The sequence below is a fragment of the Pipistrellus hanaki genome (assembly GCF_964339955.1).
Source record: "Pipistrellus hanaki genome assembly, chromosome: 2".
In the NCBI taxonomy this organism is placed as follows: domain Eukaryota; kingdom Metazoa; phylum Chordata; class Mammalia; order Chiroptera; family Vespertilionidae; genus Pipistrellus; species Pipistrellus hanaki.
Window position 1 is genome coordinate 48981172 of NC_140504.1, and position 12410 is coordinate 48993581.

Consider the following 12410-nt stretch of genomic DNA (forward strand, 5'->3'; position numbering starts at 1 on the left):
TTGTCTGGAATGGAACCTGACCCTTCTGAGTCTGCAGGCCGAAGCTCCATCATCTGGGCCAACCCAGCTAGGGCTAGTTTTTTTTTTTTTTTTTTTTTTTTTTTTTTGTGTGTGTGTGTGTGTGTGTGTGTGTGTGTGTGTGTGTTTAAAAAATATATTTTATTTTTTACAGAGGGAGATACTTAGAAACATCGATGAGAGTCATTGATCAGCTGCCTCCTGCATGCCCCCCACTGGGGATGTGCCCACAACGAAGGTACATGCCCTTGACAGGAATCGAACCCAGGGCCCTTTGGTCCGCAGGCCGACACTCTATCCACTGAGCCAAACCAGTCTTGGCTAGTTTTGGTTTTTGATAGTGAGCTCTCAATACTGAAGCTGTTCTCCATGTCAGGGTATCGGACATTCCTACTTCACTGCCTGCCTATAAACAAGTGATTCCTTAAATTATTGTACTTTTAAAGTTCTCTTGGTGCATTTAACACAGAAACGCTAGTATGATTATTACTTCAGTCAGGTAAGCATTAGAATTTCAGGCCAAGTTCCTGGAGGTGTCTAATAGATCAGAAGTGTTTTAACTGGGTCTGAGAGCCAGAACATTTCTAAGAAATTTATCTGGAACCTGGTTTAGAAGAGGGAAGGCTCATGCTTACTACCCATAGTTCTAGAAGCTTTTTAAATTTGGACTTTGTAATACATAAAAAATGGTGCCATGACATGTTTTTAAAAAAACACTTATCCTTAAAAATATTAGAATGCTCTTGAAAACATATTACACTTATTCTTTTAAGGTATTCTAATTTAAAGAAGTTTAGGAAAGGGAAAAATAAACATAGAAAAGTTTATTTCTAGCCCTGAAAGAACAAAATTATTGAACAAAGTAATCAAATACAGCAGTTAATGTCAATGAAACAATTAAATAATTGAATGGGATTAAATAAAAAATAAGTCAATATAAAATTTGAAGACAAAACAGCAAAGCTACTTTCACTTAATTACATTTCTATTTACCAAGACAAAAAAAAAAAGCAACAAAAAACGTTCAATTCCAAATATGTAATATGTAATTCTCTGCTTTTCTTCATACAGAATGAAAATTTGTTAAGCATTTCTTTCTCCCTCTCACTTGGCAACTTTCTAGAATTGAGAATGAGAGACTTCACTTCTCTCAAGGCCAGGCCAGTGTTTGATTCTCCTTTGTAATTCCCACAATACCTACCACAGTGTCTTTGCCCAAGTGGTCAATAAATGTGTTGAGGGGAAAAAAGCATTTGTCTCTGTGTTTTTTTGTTCCTTTCTTATACACATGCATATACATGCACTGTGGAAAAACTGATTTTAATTGTTTAAATATCTATTGTGGGAGCAACAGACAAGGAAAATCTTTTTGTATTACTATGAAATTCTACTATTAAAAACCCCCAAAATGAGTATTAATCTGAATTTTGGCTATATTCTAGAACTGATTTTTTGACATTTCACTAGATATGGACTTCAGTATATTTTTAAACTTTTAGATTAAAAAACTGATGCAAATTCTTTAAGCACTCACTTTTTTCTAACTATAGCAATACTTGATATATAGTATTATTCTGGTTAGAATACAGTATATTTAAACAAATGTGCTTATGTGAGCCCTAAAAGAAATACTCACAGGTTTTTAATTGCTTATTAAAGGCACAGGTTCATTTAGGACTGGTGGTAACTAGATAAGCAGCTTCATATTTATATATGGAAGGAAAGAGAATTCATACAGTGTGCCAGGCAGTCAACACGTGAAGAGAGTTGTGTTAGTCTTTGTTTCTGATGCTATCACAATTTCTCTACTTGTTTACTATCCTAGGTAGGATAAAATACTCAATATTTTCACGGTATCCCAGTTTTAACTGCCCTCCAAAGCAGCAAAAGGATCAAAAGGAGAAGGAAACTTTAAGAATGCTAGAGTCTAAAATATAATAAATAAGTACAACAGTAATACTGTCCTAGTAATATGAGGACTAAAGTAACTTTTAAATTTCCATGGGAATTTTCTTTCTAAAGTGATGACAAAATGGGTGAGTGCAAAAGGCAGGTATTTAGAAAACATGACCTTGATTCAGATATAATTTTTCTTTCAACAAGATCTAAAAACTTTAATTTACAATTAACTAATAAATCACAATTCCATATTGCTTTTAAGATTATTCTGTTTAAAAATGACACATTTCAGAATTAACCAAAGTATATTTCTATTACAAGTTAGTTAGTTTACCCAAGTAAGTAAAGAATAAACCACAGTGTAGCTCCCTTAACCTAGGAGTCAGGTTTTAACGACAAAGTCCGTTGCCAGCAATGGACATGCAGGTAACCATCAAAAGTTGTAAATACAAATCCCAAACTGCTCTAATGAATTGAAAAGACCTTTGTTGAGTCAGAGGAATAAAAATGGGGCATTGGCACTATATTCAATGAATATGGTCTTTACGACTTATACATGGAAGTGCCAATCTAGAGTGGTCATGATGATCACAGTCTTATCATCGAGTTGTTTTTCATTGGTAGCATCTTCTTCACCACAATCCATCCAGACAATTTACAAAAAATGTTCAAATCTGGAATTCAAAGGCAAAGTCACTTTCCACCATAAGTAAACTTGGCTTGTTTCTGTAATTTAATAGTAACTATAGAAGGCAAATATAATCCAGAGAAATCTGAAATAAAAAATCGAATTGAAAACAGAGACCATTAAGTGCTCTAGATAAAAGTTCCATGAACTATCTTTTTTTTAAAACCTTCCTGTGCTCTCAATAAAGAACAGCCATTTCTATCCTTATACCTACATCTTATACACAGATGATGGGAATGATAGGAAATAAATCAGTATTAGTTCCCCCCCAATGTACTCCAAAACATCAAAATCATTTTTATTCATGATTTGTACTGTTACACAATGGCAAGTATGGATGAACTTAGGAGAATGGTGGGAACATTCCCATCTTCCAGAACCAAACCACAGATGTTTCTCTTTTATGTGGTCCTTGGCATGCCAGAAGGAACAATACTGCATCCAAATGCAAAACAATAGGGGAAAAAATGAGAGGAAGAGGAAAGAAAGAGATAGAGAGGGGAGAAGAGAGGGCACTCTAATAATTAATGCTACAGGTCACAGACCTTTTAAAATCTTTAAAATTAAAAAAAAAAGTATTGCTATCAACAAGAACATTTCATTTTTCTCCCTTTCTCCAGTTTTTTTTTTTTTTTACATGAATATTATTTCCTTATTTGAAAAAAAATCCAAAGTAACTCAACATCTTAAATGATACATGAATTTACCAAGAAATACTTTATCACTTAAGTTCTCAGTCAGAACAATGTTGGTAATGGTTTGGCAACAATGTTTATAACAGATCTGTAGTTTACTGGTCAGTAGTTCCATCTCTATGTACTGACAATTCTCTTCCGTCAATGTACTCTCAGCTAATTATGTTAGAGCTCACCAAGGTTCAAGTCTCTCACTTTGTCTTTACTGGCTCCAAATATTTTTCTCCTTTAAATGGAAAAAAAGAGTTTATTTTTAAAATCTGAAAAGTCAATGGTTATTACAGTATTTACTAGGGGGTGGGGGCAGTAGGGTGACAGAGGGTTAATTAAACAAACAAACAAAAATTACAACATATACAGAAACTTATTTCCAAAATGAAGGGGACACAGAAGAAGGGGAAAGCAGCGGCCCTAACAAAAGTTGGAACAAGAACAAATCACTCTGGTTCCAGAAGCCGTATCTGAAGAGGAAACAGTCAAAAAGGAAACAAAACTGCAAAGATGTAGTCAATGGGATTCTTTCTCTGTCTCAGTGATTTAGTTATAAATATAGATTATTAGTCTTCTCTCTATACATGTAACAAATGCCGAACATTTCACTACCAGGAAATTTCTAAAACGGACTTTCACATTTGTTAAAAAAGGTAAAAATCACACACTTTTCTTCCCTTCCCCCAGTTCAAATTCTGAACTGAAATATTACATGTACAATAGCTGGTTCTAACTTCCATACAAAGTTAAACCATTATCAAGCTCCTTTGCCAATATAAGGAGCTACATAATTTCTATCAAAATTGCCTCAAATTTAGGCCTAAGAAAAACTTCTCAAAGCAACTCAAAAGGAGCAAGTCAAGGAAAAAGAAAGCTACAAAGAGAGAAAAGAAGACTAGCAAATGTAACAAATACTCTGAAAAACTCGAATCTACTATTCAAGTACTGAAAATACCTCCAAAGGGACAATGAATGTGACCTATTACAATGAGCTCCGCAAAATAAAAGGCAAATCTCGAGCATGATAAATGGCCCGGATGGGCTGTCTGCTGAAAGAAGGCAGGCTAGTGATTCAGTCCACAATTCCTTTTGGACCCTGAAGAAGGGATTCAATAGAAAGTTGTCATTCTGTTTTGTAATTTTCTCTTGGTTGTCTTCAGGAAGTAGTAGTTTGCTTTTTCCCTCCATGTTACGCAGGCCATTTCCTTAAACCCCAAAAGAGTAATAATTTTCATATATTAAAAGACTTCTTTTAGAAAATCGAAAAAGAATATGAGGCCACGACAATGATGTTAACGATTACTCTTCATTGCTTCTTTAGCTGCCATAATCAATGGTGTCAAGCTAGATAATGGTTTGGCCAGTTTCAGGAAGGGATGCTGCCAGAAAGAGGGGAGAGAAAAAAAAGTATAAATGTCACCCGTTTAAAAGCTAAATATTTCCTTTCAATTAAAGACCCACAGATTTTAATGGGCTATAATTTAATAAACATATCTCATACCTGCATAAAGTCAGCATAACCAATACATTTCTTTTATAGTTGAAAGCATGGTCTTTTTAGTTTTTATACTATTACAAAATCTCAGTTAAATACCCCAGATACCCATGATAGCAAAGAACTGGCCTGAAAATTAATAACACGTAAAAATTCATATACTTATTATAACTGGAGGCCCAGTGCATGAAATTCGTGCACAGTGTGTGTGTGTGTGGGGGGGGGTGGTGGTGGTGGTGGTGGTGGTGGTGGTGGTGGAGGTAGTGGTGGTGGTGTCCCTCAGCCTGGCCTGTGCCCTCTCCCTCCTCTCACAATCAGTACCCCTTGGGTAGGGTCCCTAGGCCTGGCCGGCAATAAGGGCCTATCGAAGCTTTCCTTCCCCGGCTGCCACTGCTTACCATCTGTGTGGCACTGCCCCCCGTCCCCGACCACCAGTCGCCTCCCTCTGCGGGCGACAGGCGTAGGGTTCGATCACTTGGCTGGCCTAGGCCTTGCTCTGCGGGCGATCACTGGCTAGCCCCGCACACCTGCCATAGCATCACTGGATAGTGAGTTGGGCCTCTCTCTGTGGGGTGATTGATCACGGGGTCCCCAGATTGATCGCCCCACAGTGGGAGGCCCCACCAACCCGCCTGGGCCTCTCTCGGTGGCCCCCCGTCGGGGCTCCGCGATTGATCACCTTGCAGAGGATGGCCCGGGCCTCCCCCCCGCCCCCGCCTTTTTAAATAAATCTTTATTGTTCAGATTATTACAATTGTTCCTCTTTTTCCACCGATAGCTCCCCTCCACCCTCACCACCCTCCCAGTTCTCATCCATAGGTGTACAATTTTTGTCCAGTCTCTTCCCGCATCCCCACACTCATTTCCCCCGAGAATTGTCAGTCAACTCCTTCTATGCCCCTGATTCTATTATATTCACCAGTTTATTCTGTTCATCAGATGTTTTATTCACTTGATTTTTAGATTCACTAGTTGATAGATATGTATTTGTTGTTCATAATTTTTATCTTTACCTTTTTCTTCTTCTTCCGCTTCTTAAAGCATACCTTTCAGCATTTCATATAATACTGGTTTGGTGGTAATAAACTCCTTTAGCTTTTTCTTGTCTGTGAAGCTCTTTATCTGACCTTCCATTCTGAATGATAGCTTTGCTGGGTGGAGTAATCTTGGTTGTAGGTTCTTGCTATTCATCACTTTGAATATTTTTTGCCACTCCCATCTGGCCTGCATAGTTTCTGTTGAGAAATCAGCTGGAAGTCGTATGGGTGCTCCCCTGTAGGTAACTGTTTTTCTCTTGCTGCTTGTAAGAATCTCTTTGTCTTTTGCTCTTGTCATTTTAATTATGATGTGTCCAAGTTGGTCCAAAGGTTGTGGGTTATTGTTAAGCTGATTAATTATAATGTGTCTTGGTGTGGTCCTCTTTGGATTCCTTTTGTTTGGGGTTCTGTGCGCTTCTTGGATTTGTAAGTCTATTTCTTTCACCAGGTGGGGGAAGTTTTCAGTCATTATTTCGTCAAATAGTTTTCAGTATCTTGCTCTCTTTCTTCTTCTGGCACCCCATAAATTGGATATTGGTATGCTTAAAGTTGTCCCACACTGCTAGATAGTCCAGTTTCTCCCCGTATGAGTCTGTGTCCCCACAGTCTCACCCAGAACTGGAGTTCAGAGCAGTTGGGAGCTTTTGTCTCCCTCCTGATTGAGGAAGCCAGTTGCCAGTCCTCCTCGTGCATGCACCTCTGTACCTCTGCCTTCTGCCTTCTGCAGCTCCTCAGTGTCTCAGTGTGCTTTTCTCTTTCCTTCTAGTTGTAGAATTTAGCTCAGCCAGCATTCCTGTGGTTTTGGATGATGTCCGTTTTGTCTTCTAGTTGTGTGAGGCAGCAGTTCAGGTGTTTACCTATGCCACCATCTTGGTTTATCCTCTGGGCCTCTCCCTTTGGGGTGATCATGGAGCCCCACTCCATCAATCACTCTGCTGGCTGGTGGCCTGGGCCTCCCTTGGTGGGGTGATTGTGCGGCGATAGCGGGCTATCCAACCAATTGCATCACACCCACCTTGGCTGCATGGTCATCCTGCTATTCCATCGTGCAGTTGATTTGCATATTATGCTTTTATTATTAAAGATGGACATTTTATTTCCAGCAAATAAAATATTAAACTGTGGCAGCTGCAATGCTTCTAGTGATGAATGAGCAATGAAATGTAACTAATACACCTATGTAATCTGTTTGTTACTCAAAAAAAGCCAACTTTTTTCCAAAAATAGTATCATTTTCAAATTCACCTGTAACAATTCTTTGGCTGAACCCCTTTTCTCCACATCCATCTCCAAACATCGATTTAAGAAATCCCGAAATATTGGGGAAAGTTTCTCTGGATTCTGAAGTTCTGGAGTTCCATTAGTGGCTATCAGGTACAAGGCCTAAGGAAAAAAAAAAGAACATCTTTTATATTCTTAAGATAGTAACTCAACAAAGTGAGAAAGCACTTGATATAAAGTTTATGGACCTTTTACCTCTGTAAAGACAATCACCATAAATACTAAAATGAGGTTAGTATTACTTCTATCCTCTTGGATTAGATATTTTTCCTTTATTTTAGATGTTTCAAAAATTAGCTTCTTTTTTTTTTGGTGTTTAGGGTAGAGGTTATAAATACAATACATATTGATAAAAGAAATATAATATGGCCCTAGATGGTTTGGCTCAGCGGTTAGAGCAAAGCATGTGGACTGAAGGGTCCTGGGTTTGATTCCAGTCAAGGACATGTGCTGGGGTTGCAAGCTTGATCCTCAGTAGGGGATGTGTAGGAGGTAGCCAATCAATGGTTCTCATCATTGATGTTTCTCTCTCTCTCCCCCCCCCTTCTTCTCTGAAATCCATAAAAATATATATTAAAAAAAAAAGAAAAAAGAAATATATGTAAGGGTATAAAGAAGACCACAATCCTATCATTAACATATAGAATCCCACTTACCTTTCTCAAGCTTTATTCAAGTCACACTACATTTCAAAACGATGTAGTTTATTGAAACTTTTTTTTTTTTTTAAAAAAGAAAACACAAGTTATATCTATATAGCTATAGATGAAGAAGCAGCCAGAGCACAGAGGATTTTTAAGACTGAAAATACTTTATATATAATACTAAATGATGAACACATACTATCCATTATACATTTGTCTAAACCAGTGGTTCTCAACCTTTCTAATGCCTCGACCCTTTAAGACAGTTCCTCATGTTGTGGTGACCCCTAACCATAAAATTATTTTCGTTGCTACTTCATGACTGTAATTTTGCTACTGTTGTGAGTTGTAATGTAAATATCTGTGTTTTCCAATGGTTTTAGGTGACCCTGCCTAAAACCACTGGAAAACACAGATATTTACATTATGATTCATTAGCAGTAGCAAAATTACAGTCATAAAGTAGCAATGAAAATAATTTTATGGTTGGGGGTCACTACAACATGAGGAACTGTCTTAAAGCGTTGCAGCATTAGAAAGATTGAGAACCACTGCTCTAAACCCACAGAATGTACACCACCCCAAACATGAATCCTAATGTAAACTATGGACTCCGGATGATAATAATGTATCAATGTAGGTTCACTGATTGTTAAGAAATGTAAGCTTGTCTTGCTCGTGTGGCTCAGTTGGCTGGAGTGTTGTCCCATACACAAAAAGGTGGTGGGTTCAATTCCAGATCAGGGCACATACCAGGCCGCAGGTTCCATCCCTGGTCAGGGCAAGTGCACAGGAGACAACTGATCAATATTTCTCTCTCTCACTCCCCCCCCCCCCCCCCATCATCTCTCTAAAACCTCTTAAATAATAATAAATAAAATAAAAACAGAAATAGTTTTAAAAATTTAAGCTCTGATAAGGGATGTTGATAATGTAAAAATATAATGGTAATGTAAAAAAGTGAACATATAGCCTCATTTAAAGTTTCTGCCATTAAAAAAAGGTACCAACTGACACTTGTACCATCAGTATACCAATATGCTCTTTCCCTGTCACTTAACTTCTCTTTATATGACATTTCCCCCAAAACTTTCACTAAAAAATTTCATTGTGCCTGACTGGCATGGCTCAGTGGTTGAGCATCGATCCATGAACCAGGAGGTCAGTTTGATTCTCAGTCAGGGCACTTGCCTGGGTTGTAGGCTCGATTCTCAATGAGGGGGACATGCAGGAGACAGCCAAGCAATGATTCTCTCTCATCATTGATATCTCTCTTTACTCTCTGAACTCAATATTTCTTTTAAAATTTCATTGTAAGAGATTATCCCTGTGATAGGAATTTCAAGTTAAGATCATGTGACTGTTGTGAGCTTCAACTCTTCCACTGGAATAAATTAATAGGGAACTCTATATAAAAATAAGTATTTAACCTTTCCTCTACTTTGGGATAAACCTTACTACATTCTATCTTTATGTTAGTGATTATAAGCAACCCATGACTCCCAATCATGCCCTCTGCCTCTCCATTCTAATGCCAATATGCCTCTGCATATTCTTTCTAGCTTTAATATTTTCATACCCACTTCCCATTCCTTTCTCAAACATTTTCCTTAATTTATTGAGACATGGCTCTCCCATGAGCAATCTGCCTCATCTATAGCATTCTCTAGTGAAAGCTTTTTCTCCCCCACACCTTTGCATGGCCCTGAAGATGAAGTGTTCTTTTGGCTCCTTATAGTGTCTTTTTGAGACCTCCTGTCACCCTCCTCTGTAACTCCTGGGCTTCCAAACTCTTATCTACCATTCTTTGATTCAAACACCTACAAAATGCTATCATCAGGTCTAACATTATTCATAATTCACCACAATTCCAATAGCTATGAAGATGCTGGTTACAATTCCCTGATCTCTTCTCTGATGCTCTTGTTCTTTAGCCTACCTCAGCCTCACACACCTATGGTTATATCCTGTATCTTAAGAGTATCAATAACTGCAACTCTTAAATCTCTACTGCACTCCACCTCCTATCTTTTCACTCTCACTTCCCTCATACTAGTGAACCTTTGACTTCACTGGACCCAAATAAATCCTACTGATCTTCTAGTATCCACCATTCTTCTCACATAATCACTTCTTTGACCCTCGTGCACTTTACAGCACTCAGTGGCTAAATACCATTAAAACTGCCTACTCCTTGCCTGTACCTATGTAGCTAAGTATGGTGAAAGAAAAGGATATACCCCTGCTGACTGGCATCACTTATGGGGCCCCTAGTGCTTCCAGCATTCACACTAGGTTTCATTCACTCTTCCACTCTCCTATTTCTGTTCCTGTCACATTTCCCTTGCATCCTCCTGACAGTGACAATTTCTGATATTCCTTTCCTTTGAATGACCCTGACAGTTTGAAGGAGTACTATCAGGTATTACAGTGTAGGCTGTCCTTGGGATTTGATGTTTTTCTCATGGTTAAAGACTATGGGTTTGGGAGAGAAAGTAAGAGTTAGAGTTCATTTTCACTGCAATATTAAAGGAACATACTATCAATTGAACTAAGGACTGTTCACGTTCACCTCATCACCTGGCTGAGGTAGTGTTTGTCAGGTTTCTCTACTGTTAAATTACTTTTTTCTCCCCTTTCCATATGTGCTCTTTGGAAGAAAGTCACTAGGTGCAGCCACACTTAAGAAGTGGGCGTTATGCTTCACCTCCTTCAGGGTGGAACATCTCCATAAATATTTGGCATTCTTCTGCATGGGAGATCTGTCTCTTCCATCTTGTTTATTTATTTATTTTATCACTTTAAAAATATATATATATTTTATTGATTTTTTTACAGAGAAGAAGAGAGAGGGATAAGGAGTTAGAAACATCAATGAGAGAGAATCATTGATCAGCTGCCTCTTGCACACCCCCTACTGGAGATGTGCCCACAACCAAGGTACATGCCCTTGACCGGAATCGAACCTGGGACCTTTCAGTCCGCAGGCCGACGCTCTATCCACTGAGCCAAACCAGTTTCAGCTCATCACTTTATTTCTGTCAGTACGGTGTCATACATATTATACTTTGGGTTATAATCCCATTCTACTGCTGTTCAAATTGTTGTACCTTGGCCACTAGAGCTCTTTCAGCTTGGCTTCTGTGCCTTTGAGATGCTCCCAACAGTATGGCTCTATTCTTTAATTCAGTGATATTTATATATATTCTTTTTTAAAAAATAATAAATTGAATGTTTTATTATTATTTTTATCCCCGAGGAGTGAGGGTATTAACATTCAAAGTGCTACATGCACCATTTACCTTTCCACTAGCTAAGTATAAGGGTTCCAATTTCTCTACATTCTCACCAATACTTATTTATTCTTCAACTTAAAATAAATAAATATATATATATATATATATATATATATATATATATATATTTTTTTTTTTTTTTTTAATTGATTTTTTTACAGAGAGGAAGGGAAAGGGATAGAGAGTTAGAAACATCGATGAAAGAGAAACATGGATCAGCTGCCTCCTGCACACCCTTCACTGGGGATGTGCCTGCAACCAAGGTACATGCCCCTGACCGGAATCGAACCTGGGACCCTTCAGTCTGCAGGCCGATGCTCTATCCACTGAGCCAAACCAGTTTTGGGTATTCTTCAACTTTTTTATTATAGTCGTTCTTGTAGTGAATGATATGATATTCAGCCATATATGATAATTTAAAAGTGGAAATAGAAGAAAAAAAATAAAGAAAGGCAGGCAGGCAGGGAAGAAGGGAGAGAGAGAGGAAGGAAGGAACCCGGAAACTCTCCATCCTCAGCTGCTAAATTTTTTTTTAAAATCTACTGACCTCATCTGTATCTCAGGGCCCTCACTCTTTTGTCTGAATACAGGCTTTAACATTGCCATCTACACAGCTTCCTTACAGATGTGATCTTGCTTTCCATTTCTCTGTACCTAGGGGTACCAGCGGCCAAGGTTCAAAGCTGATAACCTGAAGGGTATGTCTAGGGACTCTTAACTCTGTAGAAAAATGAGGAAATTCTTACTTATATACAAAATTAGAAAACATTAAACTCACTAAAAATCTACAAACTCTTTACCTAACACATTCAATTCAACCCAGAAGCAAATGATTTTTTAGATGCAGAGGGAAGGAAACAACAGCTTTTATCAACTTTGCATCCTAAATTCTTGGCCAGTGCCTGGAACAAGCAGGTACTACCTAAATGTTTTAAATAAAAGTATTTTTCTTAAAATAAGGTTGGTGTTTGTCTTACCCTCAAGGGATTTTCATTGAGGTATGGAGGCTCTCCTTCTACCATTTCAATAGCCATGATACCCAGAGACCATATGTCCACCTTAGGGCCATAAGCTTTCCGTGTAACCACCTCTGGTGCCATCCAGTATGGTGTGCCAACCATGGTACTTCGCTTGCTCTGCTCAGGGGTGATCTGGGCACAGAAACCAAAGTCAGCTATAAAACAAAACAAAATATCGAAAGTTAATGGTGTCCATGGATGGTTTTATCTAGATTCACTTTAGATGACATAAGAGAGGGAGATGGAGAATGAGAGCATTGATGTGAGAGCACGACATCGATTGGTTGCTTCCTGCAGATCATTCTTGTAGTGAAGTGATACCAGGGACCAAGCTTGCAACCCAGGAA

At 38.2% G+C, this 12410-nt stretch overlaps 1 protein-coding gene across 1 annotated transcript in view; it reads right to left on the reverse strand.

Annotated features, from left to right (window-relative positions):
- Nucleotides 1-1294: 1294 nt before the first annotated feature.
- The window catches only part of PAK2 (p21 (RAC1) activated kinase 2), an 84205-nt gene continuing 73089 nt past the window's right edge, over nt 1295-12410 (reverse strand). Inside the window, exons 13-15 of the mRNA XM_084871650.1 lie at nt 12022-12218; nt 7069-7206; nt 1295-4670 (exon numbers count right to left, since the gene is read on the reverse strand). Of these exons, the coding sequence (XP_084727776.1) occupies nt 4584-4670; nt 7069-7206; nt 12022-12218 (422 nt within the window). The 3' untranslated portion in view covers nt 1295-4583. The remainder of the gene's footprint in view (nt 4671-7068; nt 7207-12021; nt 12219-12410) is intronic.